Source organism: Notechis scutatus, chromosome 5 (genome assembly GCF_049901735.1).
Source record: "Notechis scutatus isolate UNSWTSFEM ecotype Mainland chromosome 5, rNotScu1.2, whole genome shotgun sequence".
Taxonomy (NCBI): Eukaryota; Metazoa; Chordata; class Lepidosauria; order Squamata; family Elapidae; genus Notechis; species Notechis scutatus.
In genome coordinates this window covers 85,800,323-85,828,239 of record NC_142013.1, presented here as the reverse complement: position 1 = coordinate 85,828,239, position 27,917 = coordinate 85,800,323, and the positions used below count along the sequence as shown (strand labels likewise).

General features: G+C 37.1%; 2 protein-coding genes across 4 annotated transcripts; one reads left to right on the top strand and one right to left on the bottom strand.

Annotated features, from left to right (window-relative positions):
* The first annotated feature begins 388 nt into the window (after positions 1-388).
* Positions 389-17,257, top strand: UPF3A (UPF3A regulator of nonsense mediated mRNA decay). Of its 3 annotated transcripts, XM_087967224.1 has the most exons (11): positions 389-626; positions 3,259-3,365; positions 6,284-6,390; positions 7,433-7,531; positions 7,636-7,746; positions 10,392-10,447; positions 10,540-10,698; positions 11,927-12,084; positions 14,368-14,662; positions 15,981-16,094; positions 17,198-17,257. In XM_087967224.1, exons 1-11 carry the CDS (start codon positions 477-479, stop codon positions 17,255-17,257), a joined length of 1,416 nt encoding a protein of 471 aa, XP_087823350.1. In that variant the 5' UTR covers positions 389-476. The 3 variants fall into 3 exon arrangements, with proteins under 3 accessions (XP_087823350.1, XP_087823349.1, XP_026522491.2); XM_087967223.1 differs by lacking the exon at positions 17,198-17,257 and having other exon boundaries at positions 14,368-14,606; positions 15,981-16,331; XM_026666706.2 differs by lacking the exon at positions 17,198-17,257 and having other exon boundaries at positions 15,981-16,331.
* Positions 16,748-26,196, bottom strand: LOC113411572 (F-box only protein 36-like). Its single transcript, XM_026666707.2, has 4 exons — positions 25,068-26,196; positions 24,572-24,680; positions 18,928-19,100; positions 16,748-18,647 (listed from the first exon to the last, which is right to left on the bottom strand). Exons 1-4 carry the CDS (start codon positions 25,161-25,163, stop codon positions 18,483-18,485), a joined length of 543 nt encoding a protein of 180 aa, XP_026522492.1. The 5' UTR covers positions 25,164-26,196; the 3' UTR covers positions 16,748-18,482.
* Positions 26,197-27,917: the final 1,721 nt, after the last annotated feature.

Here is a 27,917-nt window from a genome sequence, read left to right as displayed (position 1 = left end):
TGGGACAGGTGGGTTTGCATTACATTTATTTTGTGATTCTCTCCCAGACTCGTCCAACGTGCATACATCCCGAAAACTCAGGGAGGGAGGGAACCCCAAAGCACCATCAGCTCAGGTGTTTGCCTAATCCGTGGTACAAACGGAGAAGAGGCTATACCTAGAAATCGTGATCGTGCCATACATTATGAACACCTGATGGGTTATTATCGGGCCCTTAGAACAAATGGGGCCAGTTTCGCAGCTATGAAAGAGGACCCGGTGCAGCCCACCGGAGACGCCGGCTTTTCTGACTGACAGCCGGGCGCTGCGGGCCATCCCTTAGCAACCCCAACCCCGCTTGGCCGATTTCCCCCTAACTCTCGCGAGACCCTCTTGGGCACGGGGGGCTGCTCTCGCGATGTTTCCCGGCAAAAGGTTGGCCGTTGAAAGAAGAGCGAAAGGGAGCCCGGCTGAAGCTTTAACGCGGCGGAGTAGTCATGGAGGCTCCGTTCCAGCGAGAATCCCCGCGTCGTGTGTCTGAGACGCCCTCCCCGGGGCCGCCGCCGCCCCCGCCGCCCCCGCCTTCTAACCTGGGGCTGCCGCCGGGCAAGCAACAACGGGAGGAGAAAAGAGCGGCGCTGAGTAAAGTAAGAGGCCGGCGGGCAAAGGGAGGAGGGGCTGCCCTCCAGCACCAAGGACAGCGAGCTCGAGGAAGGAGCGGCGTCGGCGTCGTGGGGGGGGGGGGAGTGGGAGGAGCTACCCCACCTGGAGCGCTAAGGGGCCTTCGCGTGGGACAAAGCGGGGAAGGGGCGGTGAGGGCCCGGGATATGTGGAGGGGAGGGACGGAGCGATGTTGAAAGGCACAGTTGGGCTCCGGTTCTCTATCCTGGGTCCAGCCCGCTCCTGGCCAGGATACACGGTCTGCTTTATAAAGGGGAATATTTGTAGCTTGACATGAGGGGTCTTTGGTGCTCTCTGAGCCTTCTGGTTGTCTTCCAGACGTTTCATTAACTCAAACTCGGTGACATCATCAGTCCCACTGATAGTCCCAAAGGTGCTTTTTTCAAAAGGCAACTGGACTTTCTGATTTTTTTTTTCTTTGAAGACGTTTCGCTTGTCATCCAAGAAGCTTCTTCAGCTCTGGAGAGCTCAAGCTGGAGAGCTTAGAGAGCTGAAGAAGCTTCTTGGATGAGAAGCGAAACGTCTTCAAAGAAAACCCGGAAAGTCCTATTGCTTCTTGAAAAAAAGCACCTTTGGGACAACCATGACCTGGATGACTGACAATCTCCATAGACGTTTAGCACTGATAGTGTTACCTAGTTTGGGTAATTATTTGGTGCTATCTCCACTTCTCTTCTCCCTATATACCAATGACTGCATCTCAAACGATCCATCTGTTACAATAGTGAAGTTTGCTGATGACACATCAGTGATTGGTCTCATTCGAGACAATGATGAATCTGCATACAGACAGGAGGTTATACAACTTGCCTTGTGGTGTAACCGGAACAATGTGGAATTGAACATACTCAAAACCGCAGAAATGGTGGTAGGCTTTAGAAGAAACCCTCCTATACTACCACCTCTTACAATGCTAGACAACACAGTATCAACAGTAGAGACCTTCAAATTTCTAGATTCTACTATATCACATGACCTAAAATGGACAGCTAACATCAAAAACATCATCAAAAAAGCACAACAAAGAATGTTCTTTCTGTGCCAACTCAGAAAGCTCAAACTGCCCAAGGAGCTGCTGATACAGTTCTGCAGAGGAATTATTGAGTCTATCATCTGCACCTCTAACTGTCTGGTTTGGTTCTGCAACCCAAAAGGACAGACACAGACTTCAGAGGATAATTAGGGCTGCAGAAAAAACAATTACTACCCACCTGCCTTCAATTGAGGACCTGTATACTGCATGAGTCAAAAAGAGGGCTGTGAAAATATTTACAGACCCCTCACATCCCGGACATAAACTGTTTCAACTCCTTCCCTCAAAACGACGCTATAGAGCACTGTACACCAGAACAACTAGACACAAGAACAGTTTTTTCCCGAAAGCCATCACTCTGCTAAACAAATAATTCCCTCAACACTGTTCAACTATTTACAAAGTGTGCACTACTATTACTGTTAATCTTCTCACCACTCCTTCTCACCCATCCCCTCCCACTTGACTGTTTCCTAGTATGGTTTGATTGTTGATTGTACCCTATGACTATCATTAAGTGTTGTACGTTATGATTCTTGTTTCTTAACGAATGTACCTTTTCTTTATGTATACTGAGAGTATTTACACCAAGACAAATTCCTTGTGTGTCCAATCACACTTGGCCAAAAAAGTATTCTATTCTATTCTATTCTATTCTATTCTATTCTATTCTAATTACTTTATTGTCATTGCACCTCACATAACGAAATTAAATACCATCTTCAGTATACATTATGACTATGAACACAAACACACATCCTTCACATTCTGTACATTGAATTGAAAACCCCTGATATCCCATTAATATTGCACTATACAGTAGAATTCAGTATAGTTACTGCCCTGGGAGAGAAGCTGTTTTTCGGCCTATTTGTCCTTGTTATTATTATCCTGTACCCTCTGCCAGATGGTAATAGTTCAAAAAAAGGGTTCCCAGGATGAGATGGATCTTTGAGAATGTTTTGAACTTTCTTAAGGCAGCGGGAGCTATAAAGCTCTTCCAAAGAGGGGAGAGGGCAATCAATGATTTTCTGGGCAATGACATTAACCCTCTGGAGTGCTGTCCTATCTGTCATAATGAAACTGGAGTGCTGTCCTATCTGTCATAATGAAACGTCTGTAAGAAAACAAGCAAGCTCAGAGGGCACCACATCTGCTTTGTCTGCCTGGAGCAAATAGGATCCTTGTTTCAAATCCCCATGAGGACAGAAGCAAGCAGTGCAACCATGTCATCATGATCATCATCCTTGTTCTTTACATTATGTACCATCAGAATGCTAGGATGGAAAAACAGGTGGCCATCCGAGTGGGATTAATGCACCCACCCACTTCAGGACAGAATTGTCAGGAATGAGGGAGACTGAGAGACAACCCCAGGGCACAAATTTGTAGCTAAATAGCATGTGGACAGCATTGTGCTTCTCAAGAATATTAGGAATATTTCTAATGGGAAGTGTATTTTTTAAAAATGCAGATTAGCAACAGTAAGCTTGCTTTGAATGTACTGCAGGCACTGGCATGAGTAAAACTGTTGTATGCCCGGTTTTACCTGTATTGTTTTGCAGGTAGTTATTCGCCGGCTTCCTCCTAATTTTACTAAGGAGCAGCTAGAAGAACAACTCCATCCACTTCCAGCTCATGATTATTTTGAATTTTGTTCCTCTGATCCCAGGTGAGCATTTGTATAAACCAAGACAATTGTTTATTTCATGTTTGTTTGTTGCTATTAATATCAATAGGATGAATTTTAGTATAAAATGTTTCTAATACAAAGGATGTATAAAAGTACTCTATTGTTCATTAATGGCATATTTAATTATATTCATTCTGTACAGAATGCTGCTGTAATTATCATGGCACTAGAAGTCAAATAAATGAAATTGATTTGTGGGAGATTCACAGGGATCAGGAATCATGTAGGGTTTGGATGTGCTAGGAATATTCTCTCATGCATATTTGAGACATTAAAATTTACTTTTTCTAACTAAAAATAGTTTAAGAATGGACATTTGACCATCTAGCCAGATGGAGTGGATCTTCTGAGAGATTCATTCATTTATTATTTCACCTTTATTATAACCTTTATAATAACTCAAGTTGGCAAACATATCCTACACATCTTCCTTCACTTATTTTCCCCATAAACAACAACCCTGTGAGGTGAGGTGAGTTGGGCTGAGAGGGAGTGACTAGCCCAAGGTCATCTACCTGGCTTTCATGGCTAAGGTGGCACTACAACTCACAATCCCTTAATTTCTATGCTGTTTCTTTAGCCACCAGATCAAACTAATTCTTACATATAACTTCTTATGTAAAGAGGTGCAACTAAATAAAACTAAATCACATCATATATTACTACTGCCTTTCTAATGAGACTATCAGGCTGTTTATGGACATTTCAGAGATTGGAATGTAAATTTTTTAATCTGGATTGTTAATGGATGGATCATTGTTCTGTGATATGATGTTGTTTTCCTCAAAAAGCAATTGAAACATGGTTTAGATAAAACTTCAAAATATCAAATAGCACAGCTATTCTGCTTACAGAACTCTGGTTGTTTGATTCTGTCACCATGAGGACCATAGTGCAAAATAGATTGAATGTTGCCAATGTATAATTTTTTCCTATATTGCATATTAAAGTGTGCAAGATTGTGAAAGGTACCAAAAGGAAAGAGAAAAAGGGGGAAATACAGATTTTTTTTTATCCAGATACAAAATCTTAAGTTGCTTGTTTATTATGGCATTGTATAACATTATCGCTATCATATACCTGTGTTCACGGACTAGGGTGATATACTGCAGTAGGCCATAGTATGATTTCACTATTTTGGCATACAGTATTGTGGGTTTAGAGCAGGGGTGGGCAAACTACGGCCCGTGGGCCACATCCGGCCCGTTGGTCTGTCCAATCCGGCCCGCCCCTGAAAAAAAATCGCTGGCGTATTGCCCTGCGCTGCGTGGCCTCCAAAGCTGCAAAACAGTGCGGAGCGCTCTCGGGTCGGAAAGAAAAGAAGAACTTTGCAAAGGCCTCAGCTGGGAGTTCAAATCACCTTCGAGTGCGACCTCTCCGAAGGTGAGTCCCCCCGATCCCCCTTTTTCCTGGGCTTCCAGGCTTAAACTTTGCAAAGGCAAAGTTTGCAGGCGGGAGCGTCTTCCGGCCGAGGAGCGGGAAGGGTTCCGCCCATCGGGCGGGCGGGCTGCTTGGAGCAGGCTGCTTGCAGCCACCTAAAGCTAGGACGCTGCTGGTGCAGCCTTGCCCTGCCTTGGTGCCCGTTTCCCGGCTCGGCGGTCCTGCTCGGGCGGCACTTTAAAAGCCTGCTCCCAGCACCCGAGCAACTTCCCAGCAACTTGCGGCTTCCTTTTTCCTCACGGGCGCTCGCACCTGGCCCCGAGCCGCGCGGCGGGGAAACCCGAGCACCGCCGGGTCGCCTCCTCCAAGCAGCCCGCCCACCCGCCCACCGGGCGGAACCTTCCAGCTCCTCTGTGGGAAGACGCTCCCGCCTGCAAACTTTGCCTGTGCAAAGTTTAAGCCTGAAGCCCGGAAACCCGAGCAACTTCCCAGCAACTTTCGGCTTCCTTTTAACTTGCGGGCGCTCGTACCTGGCCCCGAGCTGCACGGCGGAGGGAAGCCCGGCGGGCAGGCGGGCTGCTTGGAGGAGGCGACCGGCGGTGCTCCGGCAGCAGCAACAGGCAGTTCCGTGCGGGCTCCGCTCAGGTGTCCGGCTGGGGCTGTCAGGAGTTGCTACTGCCGGCGCAGCTCGCGAGCTCAGTCAGCGTTGCCTTGGGAAGGAAAAGGCAAAACCAGGAGCCGCTGAGCCTGAGCCTCCGGTGCTGCTGCTGCCGTTGCAAAGCACGGCCGCGGCTCTTCCTTTTTGCCTTTCCTTCCCGAGGCAGCGGGACTGGAGCCACGTGAGCCGTGCTGGTGGTAGCAACTCCTGACTCAGGGGCCTCTGAGGGGAGGGGAAGGAGGAGAAGGGGGAAGGGTGGGGTGGGGGATTCCCAAAAATCTTGTGCTGACCCGGCCCGTCTGTCAAATTTTAAAAGTCAATGTGGCCCCGAGCCAAAAAGTTTGCCCACCCCTGGTTTAGAGCATAATTTATGATTTAATATGTTGTTCAAACTTAAGCAGTTGCAATCTATTAATAAACAAATGTTAAATCACACCATAGTATAAAATGTAACTAGGAAACTGGACTTCATTGGGAAAGAGTATCAAAAATAAGTTTTCGTTTTCATCACTTGCTCTGTTGCTCAGAATCTCTTCTATTTGAATGGAAGGCCTAACCTGATCTAACCTGCCTCCATTGTTTCCCAGGCCTTTTTTGCTCAATTTACTTGCAGCCAAAGTAGGAATGAAGTTATAGTGGCTTCCAAACCTTGAAGGTCTGTGAAAAATAGGTTGGTTGAATAATAGCACATTTGCATTGAGGTTAATGATTATTAAGAATTCATTAGTCATAGCATTTCTGATGGCCTGTCTTTTCATTAAATATATCAATATAATAGTTGCTTTCTTTGAGACATATATTTGTATAGTTTTCTTTTTAGAAGTTACATACGAGTAACTGAAATTCACTCTTGTTGCAGTCTTTATCCCCACCTCTACTCAAGAGCATATATTAATTTTAGAAATCCTGATGACATCCTTCTTTTTAGAGATCGCTTTGATGGCTATGTCTTCATTGATAATAAAGGTAACTCATAAATTACTCATAAAAGGATCCATAAAAATGTGTGGAACACAATAGAGCCCCAAATGTATGTTGTTAAGTGAGAAATTTGTTGAGAGTTTTGCCCCATTTTAAGACTTTTCTTGCCACATTTGTTATGTGCAATTGTTAAATTAGTAACATGGTTATCAAGTGAATCTGGCTTCCCCATTGACCTTTTTTATCAAAAGGTTGCAAAAAGGGATCACATGACCCTAAGATACTGCAACTGTTATGAATATGAATCAGTTGTCAAGCATCTGAATGTAAATTTGAATGATGATGGGGATATTGTAATGGTCATAAGTGTGAAAAATAACAGCACTTTTTTCAGTGCTGTTGTAAATCAAATGGTTACTAAATTAATTGTCGAAAGTCGAAGACTACCTGGATCCACAGTGCATCTCACTGATGACCATTCTCTGAATTCTCGAAAGCAAAATTCTATTTAAATGTGTTTGTTTTTTTGTTACATTATTTTCCAACACTTAAAGCTTTGGCTGTATGACTGAAAGTGAGCTCAAGCGAATAAAACACACACACACACACACACACATATTTTATTATATATATAATAAAAGTTAGTGCCTTTGTGGTAGACTGCTACAAAGATATTCATTGGCATCAAATGCTTTGTACTGTACTTTGAGGGGAGACTACTTGGACTACCAGAAGTGTAATCTAAATTCAACAATAGAAAAATCACTTCAGAAAAGGGTAACGACAAACCATTCCCATATGGTTGCTAAAAAAAAAAGGACCTTCCTGATGTGTCATTTGAGTAAAGCTTAACTTGAAAGAAACTTCTTTAGAGCAATATGAAGGAGATCCTGATTTGATCAGTTACTGTAGATCTGTTGGATTCATGGAAATTTGCTCTTGTGTACTGATTTCCTTTTCTGGTTTGATGCTATATGTAAAAAGCTTGGGTCAGATAAAATAGGATGAATAATTTTGATTCTCAAAAAAACTTCAGTTTTAAAATTAATTGTCCTTTATAATTCTGTTCCTTTGTGATTCTTTAAAGGTTTGGAATATCCTGCTGTTGTTGAATTTGCACCATTCCAAAAGATTTCTAAAAAGAAACTAAAGAAGAAAGATGCAAAATCTGGAAGCATAGAAGATGGTACACTTTTTTGTTGTTAGTAGAAACAGTTTCCCAACTTGCTTATTGTAATTTAAGATGAGCTTCTTTTGCAAGACTTTGCTTTCTATATTTTTCTTTCGCAGATCCAGAATATAGAAAATTTTTAGAAAGTTATTGCGCTGAAGAAGAAAAAATATGTGCCAACCCTGAAACACTTCTGGGAGAAATTGAAGCAAAAACAAGAGAACTCATTGGTTTGTTAAGCTAATTTTTTCCATTCCATTATTAAAAGTTTTTCTAATTAGGTGCTCATGTTTTACCTTGCTTATTGAACCTCTTAAGTCATATGAAAAATGATGATTATGGCAGTTTGTATTTGTTTTCTTTTGAATTAAAAAACTCGCACATGCTTTCTAAAGGACATTGCACTAAGTTCAGACAACGTATTGATGATTTTGGGGGATTATGCATAGAAATATTTTATGGCTAGTCTAGGAAATACATAAAATAGTATTTAAATCCTAAATGAATCTAATAGCAAGACACACACAAAAAAGTAAGAATACCCTTTGGACAATAATGTCCACATAACATTTAGAAATATATCTAAAAGGACACATAAAGAAAGAAAAATGTCTCCAAAATGAAATTTGACAATTCGTTAGATAGTGATTTATTTATATATTAATACCTTGCTGAGGCCACTAATGTTAGCATTTTATGACTTTTCATATTTGTAGGAAAAGCTAGCTAGATTATATGAAGGTTCCCAAACATTACTTACCATTACCCCTTAAAATGATAATTTAGTTTATCTGACATCCTTCCCCCATCCTTCCCCCATTCTTACAAAATGAATGATTTCATTTTGCCTAGGAGTGGACAAGAAATAAATATACCACTTTTAACAATTAAATTATAATCTATATATATCAAATAAAAACTTGTCAACCTTATAATACTTTTCATTACTACTATACAACAAAGCATTAACATATTTTTAAATGAAAAGGATGAGCTTGCTTCAATTTGCATAATTTCTCAAATCTGAGTTATATATATATATATATTTATAACCAGCCTCACTTCTTGTACCACTTTTATTTTTGTGGTAGTTATTTTTTATTGTGATTAGATCTCTTTATAGCATTTGCTGTAGAATAATCTGATTATTTTGTCAACTTGTCTGGACAGAATGGGGATCCAGCTTTGGTCGCACATGCTATGCAACTTTTGCACCTAAAGCTGGAAGCAAGTAAGATTATACTTTGCTTTTTTCTCTCCACATTGCTTTAACAAGCTAACAGTCCTTTCAGTTAGGCAGAGCATGTTCTGATCTAGAATCAGTAATCTAGCTATGGATGTGCAAGCCAAATGGATCCTCCATGCAAAACTGGAATCCAGTTTTAGATGAGCAAATTATGTGGGATTGTGTGTGCAAGCTATCATTGAAATCTCAGTAATGATTTTCTTCAAAGCTGGCTTCCTCCATACATTGAATGGAGGATATGAAGTACTTTTCACAAGGTATAGAACTGTCCCCCAATTATAGAGTATTAATTTTTCATTCCCCCAAACCAAAATGGCTGTAATTCCTTTTACCATCCTTGAGTCATCGGCTCTTTTAAAATTGTTCCCTACCCTCTTGTTGTTTACACTTCTGACCTGATATTTATCAAGTTGTCGGTACAGCCAACAAATGTTGATGGATGCATGTAGAGCACTCACTGTGGAGCCATTGGCCTTGAGCTAAGTCCTATTGAGAGTTTTGTCTATCACTATTTAGTAGTGAACTAAAATATGAAAATTCAATGCCATGTGTCGCTCTAACTTAACACTCACTTAAGGGAAAGACTGTGAATAGGATGTGGAGATGAGCAAACATTACCTGTTGGTGGCAGGGTAGAGGCAGGAAGCAAATTGGAGCCCCCAGTGTTTTAAATAAATGCCTGCCCAAACAAGGCAAAACCAGGTTCTGCATTGATTATATTTTGCATGGGCAGTCCAACCCTCCATACCATTTGCAACCTCTGTCAAATCTGCTTGTGACCCCAATCCACTTGGGTTATAATAAAAAACATTATTTGATTATTAATATTTTTTATGTTAAGATTTGAAGGTTTTTTTATGTTGAGGCTTTGAGTTTTTAGGAAAGAGTTATAAAATAATAGATTATTGTTTTAACCTGAAGTCTCTAAAAAGCAGTCATTTAGACACGAACATTGGTAGTATTAATAGCACTTATCTTTGTGATCTCTTATCTTTGAAATGGAACTTTGTCCTCACTTATATAAGATTATAATGAGCTGATATAGAAAGAATTTTCTCCATGGCTGCATTTGATCGTTATTATAAATCTACCAAAGAGTTCTTCCTTATTTTTCCCATTGAAGTAAAAAATAGTAGCATACACAAGTGAATTGTTTCTATATTGCACTCAGCAGTTAATTGTTATTAATGTTAATAAAAGCTATCAGTAGCTATGGCATACTGTAACAGAAATTTGAAGCATAATTTTGCACAAATGTGCCCTTCAATAATTTAAAAATAAATAAAAGGTATATGGTATAAAAATCTCATCCATCAGATCAAAGGTGAAATAAATGTTTTTTGTACTCTATTGAAAATAACAAGGAAAAGTATTCATTGTAAAAAAAATAAAACTTGTTATTAAGATTCTATATTGGTATTGCAACTGTGAGGCTTAATTTATTGCTTTTTAGACTCCTTAGCAATATGATAAATGGGAATATAGACAAATGTTTCTTTAATAGTCAATGGACCAAATAAAATATTACTAATTATATCTTATTAATTATCTTGTTAAAGTTTAAATGTTAACATATAAAACATGCTTATTTTAGGAATGGAACACTACATCACATTTTTTGTGTTTTAGCTAGAAGAACCACCCCACTTTTGGAATATATTAAAAACAGAAAATTAGAAAAACAGGTATGGTAGCATTTTGAACTACATTTTAAATATTGACTTCAGATTTTTGTAATAGTAATATAAATCAATGCTAACCTTTCCCAATATTTCAGAGAATTCGAGAAGAGAAAAGGGAAGAAAGGAGGAGAAGAGAATCAGAAAAAAAACGGCTAAGAGAAGATGAGAAACGGAAACGCCGAGAGGAAGAAAGACGCAAAAGAAAAGAAGTTGAGAAACAAAAGAAAATTGCTGAAAAAGAAATAAGGATTAAGGTAATGCAGAAAATGAAAATATATTTTTCAGTATGTTTTCAATGCTTTAATGTTACTAAGCTTTCAGTATATTTATTAATTCATGTTTGTGTGAAACATTTTTTAAAATGATACATTTATACAATATTTCCATCACAAAGAAAAATTTGATTTGTAAGTTTGTTGTGGAAGCCAGAAATAACATTTATCTTTAAAACCAGAGTTATTTCTCCCATATGCAAGATAATTGTGAAGGTAAACCATTTCCTTCACTGCACTGCCAGACGTAAAAATTACTCATAGGAAACTCAGCGCCTCTGATTCATTTGAAGGTCCTGTAGAGCATACTTGATTTATGTTATTTGTTATTATCTATGTCATTAATATATTGTTAACTTTCTACAAATCCTAATGGTGTGTTGAGAATTCAATAGGATCTGAATAGCAAGTATCACAGGGTTGGTTTTAGCTTGTAAGATGAGCTTATTTCAGTGTATTCTTACAACCTCTCTTATCCTTCCTCCTGTCTACTTCTCCTGGATGAGGATGAGGATGAGACATTGGAGTTTTATAGGAGAAGAGTCCGATTACTCAAGGCAGAGCTTCATTCTAAGATAAATTAATTTAAGAGAGGTCATGGAGAAAGTTTCCAACTTTGCTTTTCCTTCATCTCAAATGCTTCATTAGAGGCATTTCAGGTGACAGTGGTGTTAAAGTAGCAACTGAAACATTTCATTGACTTTTAAAAAGTCATTTACCCTAGCATTCAAGGTATTGTTAACACAAATAAAATGGATACTAGAGAACAAACTGTAGAGTATATATTAGATGAGTTTAGCAGTGAGATACAGATGAATCTTAATTTTTATCAATTTAAATCTATTGTTTCCAGAAATCCATGGAATTGACTGTCAAGGGATAAAATGAGGAACAATTGAATTAATAGTTACTTACATCTGGCCTACAGTAGAGCTGTTTTCCTTATAAGCATGGGGTACAGGAGACTATTTGGCAAATAATACTAAATAATGACAACATAACGAAGAACTAATTTCACTAAAAGCAATGGATAAAACTCAATTTTTTATGTGTTTATAAGATACACATGAAAAAGATCAGTAAAAACACTCAGATGGTATAAGAAAGTACCCTCAATGCTGTCCCCCACCCCTCATCTCAGTTATTGTTCACTGCCTTGGTACCTACTTGATAAATATAATAACTACATGTATATTAAAATATTCCTTAGCTTCTTAAGAAACCTGAAAAGGGAGATGAACAAACTACAGAAAAGCACAGAGAAAAAGAAAAAGGTGATATTGAAGACAACAAATGGGAGAAATCACCAGGACATGGGAGTTTAAAATCTAAGCCATTGGAAGTTCCTCTAAAGGAACTTAAGGAAAAGTGAGTATTTCTTTATTGGGTACTTTTGATCACTGCTTTGAGGTCTTGTTAATTTTTTTAATCCTGTGGAATTAAATTTTTAAAACTGTACAGCAATACATTAATTTAACTCCTACAGTAAATCATTTTGCTGGAGTTCTTGTATGATGAGTAGCATTGATGAAGCCGTCATATGCTAACTTTTATTTTCCTGGCCTAGATCATAGAAATGTAAAGCTACAATTCTCATTTCATGATTGCAGAATATTTGATAACTTATATGTCAGTTTGCAGACTGGTTACAATGAAAAAACATTATGGACATGGGGGGGAGGGGGGAGGGAGGGAAAGAGAGAGGGAAAGAGGGAGGGAGAGAGAGAGACTTGAAAGAGAGAGAGACTTTACACTTTAAAGCAGAAATATTTTTTTATTGATCCGTAAACTGTAGTGGGAATTTTTCAGCTAAAGCATGGGGTATAATTTTTTAAAATAAGCTTGGTTAACTGACTTCACAGTCATTGGCCTATTTCTGTAACACTTGTAGATATTAAAATTCACAATCTGCATTTAGTCTCTTGAAATTTTCTTTCTAGCACATTTCTTCTCTTTTTCAAATTTTTGCATAGGTATGAAGCAGAAGCTGTATTCCACTGTATTGAAGTACAGAAATATAGCATTCTTTCTATTTTGGCAATTTTGGGAAAGTGAGAAAGCAAAGTGTTGGGTTTTTTTTAGCAACTTTCCTGGAAATGAAAAGTACAGATAAGGCAGAGAATAAATATATGTATGATAAACAGTGGAGAAGGCTCTTTGTATTTGTGAGAAACCAAGCCTTGCCTATTGTTTACTCTTGCTATATCTTTTGTTAGAATATGGCTCCCATAGTTGTAACTATGTTACCCATAGTTGTATGCAGCTCTTGGTAGCAAAAAGTTCACCTCCTCCTTCTTTAACACATAGATGTGCAAGTGGATGTATAGAGTTTAGCGGCTGCATGTTCATTATTTCTGCCGCTTATTATGTCTGTTCTGTCTGTGCAAACCAGTCCTTAGCTCCTTTCTTTGAAAAACCTTCCAATCCTTTACAGCCACCTGGTGCATCTGGAATGTAAATTTTCTCCTATTTGTAACAAAACATGGCATTGTGAGAAGCTAACAGAAAGCATGGAGGAAATGACCAGTTTTATATACTATAATTAAGAATGTCATTTTATGTACATAGTTTAATTGGTGTTGAAAGAACTCGTTTTCACTGATATAGAATTACAGCTATTGAGGCATGTGTGGTTATTAGAATTCTGTAATGAAAATGCCAAATCTTAACCTCTTTCAAGCAAAAACACTCTTTAAGAAAAAGAAATAAATGTAGCAATCTATTATCTTTCATATCTCTATCTCAAAACTAACTAGCTCCTCCAGTTTAAAATATATTTGCACATTGTATTAGAAGAATATGATACCACTATATAGGTATATTTTATTTATTGATTTGCTTTTTAAAAAAATATATATATATATATATATAATTTACTTTTTTAAATTGCCAGTTATCTTTATATACTTTTCCTTACTATTTGAGTAAAGTGTCCCTTTCTCTGATAACTTATAGTGGAACATTATCGTAATTAGGTATACATGAAATTAGAGTGTAAGACTTTGGGTTCTTCAGAATCATCATTCAGCTTATTGATTCAAAAAGATGCTGACTATTTACTAAATGTTGGATGACTCTAGGAAAAATATTGCTTGATCATGGGAATTTTGGTGTATTATCCATTAGACTACCACCATTTCTTTTGATTTTTCTGACAGTTCCATAGCTTTTAATATCAGAGGATTAGAAAGAAAAATAAAAAAAGTATTACAAAAAAAGATTTAACCAAATGCTGAAATTCTGGAAGAAGCATTTACATTATACACCTTTATTTTTTTTATCATTTCCTTTTTTCAACTGAATGCAAAATACAAAATTAAATGTAGGTGAGCCTCCTTTTTATTATTATTTATTAAATTCATATGCTGCTCATCTTGGGGTCAAAGGGGGCTTTGAGCAGCCACGTAATAAAACATACGACTATAAAAATAATTATAAATATAAAAAGAATTTAAAATGACAAAAGATTACAACAAACTAAAAGTTAAAAATACAGGTTTGTTGTCCAAAGGTGATGATGATGCCTTCTCTGTTATTGCACCAGCCATCTCCAGCCAACAGCTTCTCCTTTTGTGGCATCGCTAATAATAATATAACCAAACTTACATTCACTTGATTAATTGTTCAAGTTTACTCACCTTTAAAACACAGATCACAAAATGACAGTGATAAAGAACAAAGAGATTCAGAAAGAAGATTTCGTGAAAAAGAACCTGAGAGACAAAGGTATCGGTTGGAAGATGGCCGAAAGCACAGAACTCACTATGAATTTGACAAATATGTGAGACGGAATGAAGATGAACCGAAGTGGGAGAAAGGGTACAACCAAGACCGAGGAAAGAAAGTGAACTACAACTACAGCTTCACTGTGGACACAGTAGACAAACTGGGTAAAGAGGACAAGTGTGATGACATGGCATCCAAAAAGGAGCGCATAAGAAATAAGGTTCTTTTATTCATTTAGGATAATCTTTCATTAGTAAAATTACATCAGGGGCACAGAGGATTTGCTTTTGACATCACAGCATGAAACTTTTAACAACTATGTTGAAATAATGTGGAAAAAAAATCCAAAACAGTTAAGATACCCTTGTCCCATTTAAAATAAAATTATTACAAAGCCTTTTTCTTATGAATTTTTTTCTTCCTAAAAGAAAAAAATATATTCACCTGCTTTGTACAACTGAGTGCCTGCTCTCTTAATGAGAACTTATCAGGACCTAATCCACTCCAAAAAATCCTGACCTTACATTCTCATCCGCTATTACTAAAAAGCCTATTAGCCACATTAGTAGTCTAATAATACGGGTGCTGATGAATAACAAAGAGCACAAAGCAATTTCATGTGAGTGCCAGGGCAAGTTATCCCTTAAAAAAAAAGGCAGAGATTTATTTTTCCAAAATGTTCCAAAAGAACACTTACTCCGTAAGAGCCTTATTGTTGATACTTCTGTTTTTAGAAGATTGGTATTTTCTGATATGGCACTTTATTCTTTGGCTGTATGCAGCTGCAGCAAAAAGAATGCCTTGTCCTGATGATGTAGCAGCAACGACAGTACTATCCATTGTGGATCACACAACCTTTGTCAGTTGCAACCTGATTATAATGAGTTAATTTATCAGGAATGTGAAGCTTTGCTTTAAACATGCTTTTTGAGAAGCATATCTAACTGATTCCGAGAAGTACATTCCCAACACAAGTAAGTGTCTTTTAAATTGTGGATTAATCTTACACCATTGGTTATAGGATTACATTGGAGTTCCATTATGAAGATTCTCCAGCACTCAACAAAAGGCTGCAAGATGATGCATTTTGGTAACACTCTAATATCACGATCTCCATGCTGATTAGCTTGGTAGGCCAATGTTAGATTAGCTTGCAAATATTACACTGTATGTGCCAGAAATTATTAAGTCTTTTTTGTTTGAATATTATTATATCCATATTTGTATGAATTTAACTAGCAATTGTTCTAATCAGCATGAGTGGGGACTCTAAAATTTTCCATGGGATAGTTTGGTGTTATTTGTCCTACCACATTTTTCTCAGGTTCTGTTTTCTCCAGAATCTTTTTAGTTTGCTTGAATACTTGCCTCTCAGTGAAAGGAAGAAGACACACACACAGAGAGAGTTCTTATTAAATATGAAGTAACAGCGGAAAAAGTTCTTTATATATTCATTCACTTAGGCTGCATTGAAATCCTCGGTGCAATTAAATAGTTTTCTCAGAGCTTTTATGTTCTTTATTTTTTTTTCTGCACAGGATCGCCCAGCCATGCAGCTGTATCAACCAGGAATTCGCATTCGAACACATATGGGACCTACAAGTAGGTTCTATGACTGTGCTGAAAAAACTTCTCAAGAAGTTTATGACAGAGGTTTTGAGGCAGACAACTCAGCTGGTGGTGGTTCTGAGAAGAGTGAAGATGTAGAATAAAATGGACATTCAGCTTTAAGATTTACTGCCCTACAGAGAACTGAATGTTTTTGGAACTTGGCCGGCATTGCCAAGAAAATTCTAGTAGGCAATTTCATTCCTTTTTAAAGTTTTCTGTAATGAGTCTGGTCCTCATGAAACATCACATAACGTAAATAAGAATGTGATTTATTTATTTTTTCAAAAAAAGGAAAGGACTTGTCAGCCTTGGAATCAAATTAAAGCTGGTTCTCTTCTTTCTCCACGTATGAGGACAGTATACTATCAGCATATGAGGAAAAATATGCTTTCAAAATTTCTATAGATACATATGTAGTTATTGTATGTATTTGTGCTAGGATTAATTTCATACACATCTCTATCTTCTAACACATTCAAATGTGCACATCTTTGCATAATGGAAATTGTTTTCCTACATACACAAAGGGTATTTTGATTTGAGATGTAGGGAAGTAATTTTGAGACAATATTGCTGAAAATTATGCTAGATTTTAGAATGTAGAGTTTGGAAGTTCTACTGATTCCAAACATATTTTAACTTGTTGTGTTTTGTGCAAAACTTTTTAGAAATTGCTACATCTGCTAAACAAAAGGAATATTTAAGATATTTATTTCCAGACATTTTCACTACAGCATATTTACTATCTTCTACAAATAACATTAATTATACATGTGCAGTCCCAAAGGTGCTTTTCAAATGTCTCCATAGACATTTTCACACTCCCAGGTTTTTATGTACATACAAAAAAAGTGTTGTACAAAATATAACTATATATCCGTGGGTGAGAAAAAGACAATTACAGTACCTTAGATTTGGTCCTGTCAGTAGTTTTGTCCCAATATGTAATTACAGCAACTGCAATTTTAATATGAATCATCAATAAGGTTATAATTAATGCAATGTTTGCATTATTGTTGTAGGACAGTGCTTAATCTGCTACATGGTTAAAGATACATTTACAGAAAGAGATTGATGAGGTTTCTGGTAGGTTGCAATGACATAATGACACAACATTCAGGGCTGCTTAAGGCTTGTTTCTTTCAGGACCTTCATCCCTGCCCTCCAAACTCATATATCCACCAAGAGAACAGCAACAACTTAAGCAAAATAACTTTCAGTGGGGAGTATGTGGACAAGCACTAGCTTCTGACCATTCTTTATAGGACTTTCTTTATAGGACCATTCTTTATAGGACCATTCTTTATAGGACAAAACAAAATTGTGACATATAGGCCTACCCTATCATACTTGGTCTCTTTTCAGTTTCATAAAATGCTGGGTAAGTGTCAATCTATTTTTAACTTTCTTAAACAGTATTTACCTTTCATTCTATTACCTGAAAAAAGGCTGACTCAAGTCTGAATATTTAATGCAACATAGGCCTTTCATTAAATTACATTTTAAAATCCTTTTGCCTTTTTCAATACAAGGATTTATTAGTTGTTTTTTGTATGTAAATATTTCATGAAATATATTTTTACATGGCATTGATGGAACTATTTGGGGTTATAAACAGATTATTCAGCAGAATGCACCGTACCTGCTAAAGGTTCCCTCTGTTCATTATGCTATTAGAATACATTGTGATATATCTTCTCATTTTTTGTGGAAAAAAATATGTCATAAGGGCAACTCATAAAATCAATAATGTTGATATGCTTTCTGTTTATAAGAAATGCAGGCCTTTTGTTAACTATTTTTTAACCTTGTGTTTTGATTTTTTTTATTACTGTATTATCAGCATTTTGTCTTAATGTAAATAAAAGACTTTTTGTTAATTTCAGTCATTGGAAGATTAAACTGAAATCTAATCATCTAAATATTGGCTTGTTTTGTTTTCTTAACTTCTGGTGCAGAAATACGTATGGAAAATAATTTATAGGATCAATGAACATATCCATTGGATGTTTATATAATTTCTTGTTTTCTGAAAAGCTGTTCTCTCTTCTAACTAGGGGAAGTGAACCATTTATGTTGAGTTGCCCTTTAGTGTATAATGTTTCTGTTTAAAGAATTGATCTTAAAAAAAAATTATAAGCTTTTGAAGAATCTTCCTCATTTAACTGGGAAAATCATTTCTCATTTAACTGGAAACTAAATACAATAGGTTATCATAATCTGGTACCCTTTAGATAGCATCAAACTGCATCTCCCAGAATTCCAAGCCAACACAGCCAAGGAATTGATGTATCTTGAGGAGTGTATAGAGTAGAAGAATGAAGAAGAAAGAGGCAGAAGCCACAGATGCTATGAAACATTTATGGTCCAGGAAAGTTATGCAGTCTGAATAGTAGTCTTCATTAAGAAGAAGATATAAATGCAACATTTTAGAAGAATGTGGTGTGCCTTCTCTGCATCTGTGTCAGATAGCCTTTTCTTTGATGAAAGTTCCTTTGCTTTTCATAAGCTAGAATTTTGGTTGACTGTAGATCAAGAGTAAAGTTATTTTGCAATTTTTTTATTTTTTCCCAAAATTCATCGGTGTTACACAGCTGAAAAATAAATATCCACAATGCTTATTATTAGTATATTTACACATATACTTATGAGTAAATCAAGTTACCATCTTAATCAAAATAGATGTTTATACCTCACCTCCATTGCATTAATTCTTAATTTTTTTATATATCTCAAAGCTAAGTATTTTCTCTTTACATGGTAGTATGTTAGTTGACTTATAACTTCTGTACCATACCATATAAATTATAGACTATATTATGACAATTATTTAAAACAGTAAATCTGTTTTCAAATAACAATGAAAATTGTTACCTGCTGAAACTTTTTGCAGGTTTTTGACAAATGTTCAATATCCTCCACATTAAGAAATGACATGATATAAATAATCAAATTTTCAGGCATTCGAACTAGGAAATCGTAGTGTCCTTGGCACAAGCTGAGAGTGTACTTCAGCATGCTTTCCCCAAAAATGCTTTGAACTTGCTCTGAAAGAAGTAAATAGAGGGGGGGGGGGTTTAGCATATGCGCTGCAACAATAATCCCTACTAAGGCTGTGTATTATGGTTATAGCAATATAATGCAGATTCATACTCCAATAATAAAGGTCATTGCAAAAACTGATCACCTCATAAATTGTGGAATGGTTGCTAGATAAGACTACAACTGTACTGCATTATTTGTTTCTTTCATACCTCAGCCTTCTTAATTAAATATCTACAACTGAGAAGAAATAATTTGGAAAAAGAAGCTACCCAGAATGAAGAGAAAAAAAACTCTGAAGAGACTAGGGTATAATACTTGATTTAAGACTGCTTTTAGAGAGTTAGATAGTAGAGCTGAATTTTATCAGTTTTATTTGATGTCTCAGTTGTGTCCTTTACAATTAACATGAAGAAATCTTGGGTGTCTCTTCAAACAGAAAGCAACTTAAATCATGTTGTAATTACATAATATCCAATAGAATTATAATTTTAAATGGAAGGAAAAAAGTTGAAGACCTGGCATATTATGTTTACAACTACAATTGTTTGTAAGAATTTTATTGTTACATAAAGTGTTAATTGTTTATATTCAAATGATCTTCTGAGTAGATGAGATAGTCTACCTTTTCTATGTCTTATCTGTGTTTTACTATACTTGGTAAAAAGTGGTATGAAAGATGACGCTTAGGTTCACCCTTTACTATAAATACTCTAATAAATTTATGACTTATCATGGCAAAGAAATCTAAAGTATATTTAGCGTACCTTTTGATAGGAAAGTTTGATTCCAAACACTAGAAAAGCCATTAATAAGCTAGAAAAGTATCTCCTGGAAACTACAAAACTCAAGCCATTTATATGCAGTGGTGGGTGAACTTTGCTTTTCAACAGCATTTGTAGTCAAGGTCTTATATTAATAACACCTTAAGATGAACTGCTAGATCAGGCTCATGAAGTTTTCTGTTGCCAGAGTGGCTATTCAAATTTTGGGGAGACTATAAAGGCATAATACTGGAGATACAATACGGATATACTGTAGATAGCAGCTACTGAAAGCCTTATTTTATATTAATTGTCTAATCCCATTTTAAAGCCACCCATATTGGTAGCCTTTACTACAATTAAAAAAAAATCATAGTAGAGGTAGTCCTGGACGTATGACCACAACTGAGCTCAAAATTTCAATTGCTAAATGAGACAGTTGCTAAATGAATTTTGCCCCATTTATGACCTTTCTTGCCACACTTATTAAATGAATCACTGCAGTTAAATTAGTAATACAGTTGTTAAGTGCATCTGGCTTCACTTTTCAGAAGTTCACAAAAGATTATCATATGACCCTGGGACACTGCAACCATCAGGAATATGAGTCAGATGCCAAGCATCTGAATTTTGATCATATGACCATGAGGATGCCTGCAGTAGTCGTTAAGTGAGAAAAATTGCCATCAGTTACTTTTTTCAGTGCTGTTGTAACTTTATTGAGCGCTGGTGGCGCAACAGTTAAAAGTGCAGTATTGCAGGCAAAACCATAACTTGCAGTTCAATTTTGATGGGGTCACGGTTGACTCACCCTTCCATCCTTCTGAGGTCAGTAAAATGAGGACCCAGATTGTTGAGGACAATACATAAATAATGCTTACATTGTAAAACACCCAGAAAGTGCTATAAAGCACTACGGGGTGGTATATAAGCTTAAATGCTATTGCTATTGAACAGTGACTAAATAAATTGTTACAAGTTGAGGACTACTTGTATTAGAAGAAAACTTCTAGTCCAATGGCTTGCCCAATATAGAAATCCTATTCTGGATAAATGTCTGTCCAGCCTTTTTGTCAATCTGATGCAATTTCCAAAGGTTAATTAGCCACCATATAGAAAACTTATTTGTCTTGAATCTCCTGCTATTCCATTCTTTGGAATAACTTATATCCTAGTATGTTGAGAGAATATTCATAGTACAGATGTGCAAAACATATCCTTTAAGGAACAGAACATTTTATTGAGCTCTAAAATGTTCCATTCTTCTTGAGGATGTTGCTGTACTCACATCCTCTTGTCACACTAACTAAGTAGCATTCCCAGGCTTCTAAAGAAGTTGCCATAGTTTATGTATACTTAGGTGTATTGGGAAATCGACTCTCACAAATTAATGACCTCTTGCATTAAAGTCCAGAGGAAACTTGAATGTGTATTAATCCCTTTGAAATAATATACACTGCTCAAAAAATAAAGGGAACACTTAAACAACACAATGTAACTCCAAGTCAATCACACTTCTGTGAAATCAAACTGTCCACTTAGGTAGCAACACTGATTGACAATCAATTTCACATGCTGTTGTGCAAATGGAATAGACAACAGGTGGAAAGCATAGGCAGTTAGCAAGACATCCCCAATAAAGGAGTGGTTCTGCAGGTGGTGACCACAGACCACTTCTCAGTTCCTATGCTTTCTGGCTGATGGTTTGGTCACTTTTGAATGCTGGTGGTGCTTTCACTCTAGTGGTAGCATGAGACGGAGTCTACAACCCACACAAGTGGCTCAGGTAGTGCAGCTCATCCAGGATGGCACATCAATGCGAGCTGTGGCAAGAAGGTTTGCTGTGTCTGTCAGCGTAGTGTCCAGAGCGTGGAGGCGCTACCAGGAGACAGGCCAGTACATCAGGAGACGTGGAGGAGGCCATAGGAGGGCAACAACCCAGCATCAGGACCACTACCTCCGCCTTTGTGCAAGGAGGGACAGGAGGAGCACTGCCAGAGCCCTGCAAAATGAGCTCCAGTGGGCCACAAATGTGCATGTGGCTGCTCAAACAGTCAGAAACAGACTCCATGAGGGTGATATGAGGGCCCAACATCCACAAGTGGGGGTTGTGTTTACAGCCCAACACTGTGCAGGACAACCATTTCATGTATTCACAACTATGTATACATTTATACTTATTATCTTGTAAACAATTGGCAAATCAAATAAATAAATAAATAAATAAATAAATAAATAAATTTGGCATTTGCCAGAGAACACCAAGATTGCCAAATTCGCCACTGGCGCCCTGTGCTCCTCACAGATGAAAGCAGGTTCACACTGAGCACATGTGACAGACGTGACAGGGTCTGGAGATGCCGTGGAGAACGTTCTGCTGCCTGCAACATCCTCCAGCATGACCGGTTTGGCAGTGGGTCAGTAATGGTGTGGGGTGGCATTTCTTTAGGGGGCTGCACAGCCCTCCATGTGCTCGCCAGAGGTAGCCTGACTGCCATTAGGTACCGAGATGAGATCCTCAGTCCCCTTGTGAGACCATATGCTGGTGCGGTTGGCCCTGGGTTCCTCCTAATGCACGACAATGCTAGACCTCATGTGGCTGGAGTGTGTCAGCAGTTCCTGCAAGACGAAGAAGGCATTGATGCTATGGACTGGCCCACCAATTCCCCAGACCTGAATCCAATTGAGCACATCTGGGACATCATGTCTCGCTCCATCCACTAACGCCACGTTGCACCACAGACTGTCCAGGAGTTGGGGGATGCTTTAGTCCAGGTGTTGGAGGAGATCCCTCAGGAGACCATCCTCCATCTCATCAGGAGCATGCCCAGGCGTTGTAGGGAGGTCATACAGGCACGTGGAGACCACACACGCTATTGAGCCACATTTTGACTTGTTTTAAGGACATTACATCAAAGTTGGATCAGCCTGTAGTGTTTTTTTCCACTTTAATTTTGAGTGTAACTCCAAATCCAGACCTCCATGGGTTACTAAATTTGATTTCCATTGATAATTTTTGTGTGATTTTGTTGTCAGCACATTCAACTATGTAATGAACAAAGTATTTAATAAGAATATTTCATTCATTCAGATCTAGGATGTCTTATTTTTGTGTTCCCTTTATTTTTTTGAGCAGTGTATATCTCCTGAAATAGTATGGGATAAATTTATGTAATAACATACTATGGAAAAGACATGTTTCCCCATGATTTCTCTATGGTTTATAATCAGTGGTCATCAGTGTACAAGTAACTGCTTCACCCCATTTGGCAGTTTTGCTATCTATCAGATGGTTTAATACAATGATTTGCTTGCAGAACACAAGTTGTTGTTGGAAATTATGTTCCTGTAAATCTGTCAGAACAAAAGCTATTTTTTATTCAAATATTATTTAGATATATAAATACCAAATCCAAATTTCTTAGTACCAAAACCACCCAAGATATATTAACATATACATAAAGAAAGCATATTAGCACTACACAAAAATCAAAGTGCCATGATCGTAATGAAAGAGAATGCTAACTCTAGATTGCCTGGGTACTTCATATGAAAGTTTTTTTTTCTTGTCCTTGGATAATTATGACTAAAGCATTTCTTGTACATAAGTGATATAGACATACATACAGGACTACTTTGCACTCTTGAGAGTTTTTAAAGTTTCAAATATAAATGAATTTGTCCTGAAGTATAGTTATAATATTTATCATGAAAGATTCAGGACTTTGCTTCCGTATATGTACTTAAGATATTTGGAATGATGAACAGTTTTCTCTATAGTAACCATCCCCATGCAGGAGTGGCACCAGTCATTAAGTACATAAGCAGAACAAACAGCTGATTCTATACAAGGAATGAATAAGTTCCCCAGAAACAAATAAATTAAAAGAAATTAAACAAACTCCATGGATAGAATCTACTAACTGCTTGGCATTGCACTTCATTAGTGTCAAGTAGTTCTCTGAAAGAAACAGGTAAAAACATCCCATCTATACACTACTAAAACTCCTTTAACTGGGCAAAACAGTGCATTGTAGGGCAACAATTTTTGAAGGTAGGTAGCTCAAATAGGCTAACTTACAAAATGTCTCCAAAATCCAGGATCTGTGACACCCAAGGGAATGAAATTTGGGAGACTTGTGGCTGCTTTAATGTTGCTGGGCCATTGCTGTTTCTTACATTACTAAACTAAAACACATGAGGCCCAGATTTGCAAATTACATAAAACAGCTTCAAAAGAAATGAGGGTGTTAGAAGAAGTGATAAGAATAAGAGATAAGTAGAAATAGTATGCAAAAAATAGATCTTCATCAGTTCAGATGCTATACTTTATAGAAAAGGTGAGTTATGCTGGTAAATGCCATTCACATTTATGTGTACTTTCACAGGTAAAATTTCTTTGAGTGATTTATATGGAACATGTGGGAAGTTTAACTTTGCCTCCTTTCAGCAATCCTAGTGCAACAAAGATCAAATCTCTGTGCTGCAAACAATAACATTAACAAACAATAAGAAAGAACCACTCTGGTCTTTAGAGTGTCAGACTAGAACCAAGAAACTGTAGTTCTAATTTCGTTTTAGGAATGAAGTTCTGCCGAGCTGGCTTTGAGTTTTAAAAGTGGAACCTTGAGTGTATGCAGTATGACCGTGTGTGCACGTGTGTGTAGAGAAATAAGGAGAGGTACACAATTATTTTCCCGCTTAATACTTGCTATGTAATTGTTCATCCAACAGAAAATCTCTGTGCGTCTTCTTCAATTCCTTTGGAAAAATCTTTTCTTGATTAGGTCGGTAAGTAATTTGCCATGATCTCCAGATAACCTACAGCATTGAGAATTTTAAAAAGAGTTCAGTAAGGTATTATCACTTTCCCATTTTGTCAAAAATCTAAACATAAAGCAAGAAATTGAGAATATCATTTGCAACCATTTGTGTAGGAAAAGAGTAGTATGACACACGAATGCTGTCATTTGTTTTTCACTCCATGACTACAACCACACCACCAGATTTATATATATAGACATAACTGGGCATATCTGTCAGAATGGCTGTTTGGAACTGCTATCTGTTTTATCTAAGATTTTGGTCTCTTAACTGACTTAGCAGATGCTTGACTATACAGAAGAACAAAAAGTGCAGCTTTCTCATATCTGCACTTTTTTCAATAAAGGTTCTCATTTCAGAATAATGAGATCTATGCCATTTTACCTCAGTTTTTGTGATGGTGAAGTAATGGAAGTCTTTCTGGGGAGCAGGAGCCTGAATCTGAATTTCACAAAGTTTCTCCTGCAGTAGTGAAGACATTCTGTGTCCCAAAGTTGCTTCTATACCTTCTGTAGAGCTTGAACTCAGCCTATTTATATGCTCAAGAAATAAATGGCTGGCTTGTGTTTACATTACTGAGACCAGTTTCTTTACCTAAGGAAGGCTCTGGTAAATAATGTCTTCAATCACCAGTTGAGCAATAGTAAAAACAAAAAAGAAAAGCTATGAATCTGATTAATGTTTGAATTTGGAGGGGGGGATTTAAATAAGACTATAAAATACAGTAATCCTTTCTCTTTCTTTTTCTTCTGTCTTCGAGTCAATCTTGATTCCTGGTGATCTGGACTTGTCAGTTTTCTTGGTATGCGGATTGCCATTGCCTGCTTTCTCGGCTGAAAAACAGTTTTGCTCCAAGTTAGCCAATTCTAGGGAAAATGTATGTATTTATCACATTTGTAGGCCAATCACTCAAAGTGACTGGGTATGTACCAATTCAAAATATAAGCCAGACAACAATCAAAATGGAAAGGGCCAAACAGAAGATAGCAAATACTGTAGCAAAAAATAAATAAATAAATTGAACCCCACCATGTCTTAGCCCAATAGCCAGTTCTTCAAAATTTTAAGGATCCATTTCATTGGACAAAAATGTACCAAATGTATGCTGAACACAGGTAAAGCAAGCAAGCAGAAAGAAATCAGGGAAAGTTTAAAACCAATCCCCTTCCCCCTACCCAAAACCACTTTCCTCTTCACTGGCCTCTTCCAGTGACAAAATGGGTAGCTTTAGTGGATATAACAGTCACAAGCTATTAAAACACTTTAGATGAGCAACTGTAGCTATTCCTAGAAGCTGTTGTTGACTGTCATTCCAAAATGGCATCAGAGTAATCCCAGGGAATTATTGTGCATATTAATAATGTCAAGAAGCATGTTTTAATTTGGCACTTTTAAAAATTGTATTTATTTGCTTTCTAATTTCATTTTCCATTATTAGCCATTTTAAGGACATTTTTGGCAGGAAAGATTGAATACAAAATTACTAATAACAATAATGGTTCTTTCCTCACCAGATATCATATACAGGTAGTCTTTGACTTATGACCACAATTGAGCCTGCAATTCTGGTCATGAGTTATGATGGTCATAAAGTAGATCACCATGTGACTGCACCCAATTTTATGAGATTTTTGTGGTGGTCGTTAAGCAAACTGCATTCATTAAGCAAACATTGTTATTTTCCAGAAACCAGAAACAAAAAGATAATGTGAGCACAAGTTGCTGCAAACAGTCATAAATGCAATTATGGGACCATGGGTGGGGTCTGGATGTCAAAACTTTAAACCTGGGTGGTAGGTAGTTTTGGGGAGGGGACTCGGTTTAAGCAACCAGTCATATGTTGAGGACTACCTGTATTCATACTTTTTCATCACAGCAGCCAGTTCTTACATAGATGCAGAAAATGAAATGATTAGTTAAGATCAGGTCTCAGAAGGAGGCAATGACAAACCATTTAAAGTTGAAATGGCAACTTTGCAGACCAAATTAGCATTTGCTAAACAAACTTACCTGGAGAAGTTGCTATTGAGTTCATGGGCTCCTTCTTCCAATTAAACTTGTGGCATAGTTAAATGCATGTAGTTGATGGATGCTATTGAAATCAATGAAAGTTTGAAATATTTAATCTTGGCTCAATGTCTTCTATGTTGCTGTAGTTAGGATTAGAAATATTTTCTAGAATGGTTTTGGATAAGCATCAGGGAAATCCACCTTCAGCTCCATCCCCAGCCATGGGAACTCACTGAGAGTGTGGGCTAGTCACTCTCAACCCAGCCATCCTCCCAGGGAGGTGTTTCAGAAAAAAAAATGGACAAGGAAAGCCTTTGAATATTATCTCGAACTCCAGAAAGAAAGGCAATAGAAAAATATTTTTTTTCTTCCATTCAATCATGTCTGATTCTTGGAGACTGCTGAGACAAGGCTTTTGGCAAAGTTTTTCAGAAGTGGGAGGAGAGAAAGTGATCAGTATAAGGTCATCTGACTGGTTTTATGTTCCAGGCAGGACTAGAACTCATGGTCTTCCAGTTACACTAATTTTTTCTCTTATATGGCATAATCACTTATGGGTTTTAATTAGAGAGCCTAGTCTAGTGATTAAAGCACCTGGCTAGAAAGCAAAGGCCCATAAGATCAAATCCTGCCTTGGCCATGAAAGGCATCTGGGTGACGTTGGGCCAGTCACACTCTCTCAGCCCAACTCACCTCAGAGTTGTTGTTGGGAAAATAGGAGAAAAGTGTGTTGGATAAGTTTGCAGCTTTGAGTTACTTTGTAAAAATAATAAAGGTGATATATAAATAAATAAATAAATAATAGCATATTTTTAAAAGGAACTTAGATAATTCTCAGGTGCAGACATATATGTGATTTACACATTTTGAATATTGTTTTGTTTATACTGACATACTTTTCTTTTAATGCTTTCTCTAAGTTAAAGAGAGAGAAAATCTCTCAGTAGGTTTATCTAATTTCTCAGACCAATCTATACAGTACTTCAGTTGTAATAGTTTACTATTGATTGTAAAGTTGTCAACCACTAGAGGTCAGCAGACAATGCTTTAGTCCACAAAGAAACCTGGATAACCCTCTTTACCTAAAGGAAAAGTAAAAATCAAATGAACCATAGTAATTGTGGCCATATCAGTTTTACAAGCCTTGGAAAATACAACTGGTTTTAAAAAATAATAATTAATGTGTAGGCTTTTACTTTAAGTGAACTTTTACAACTTGCAAAG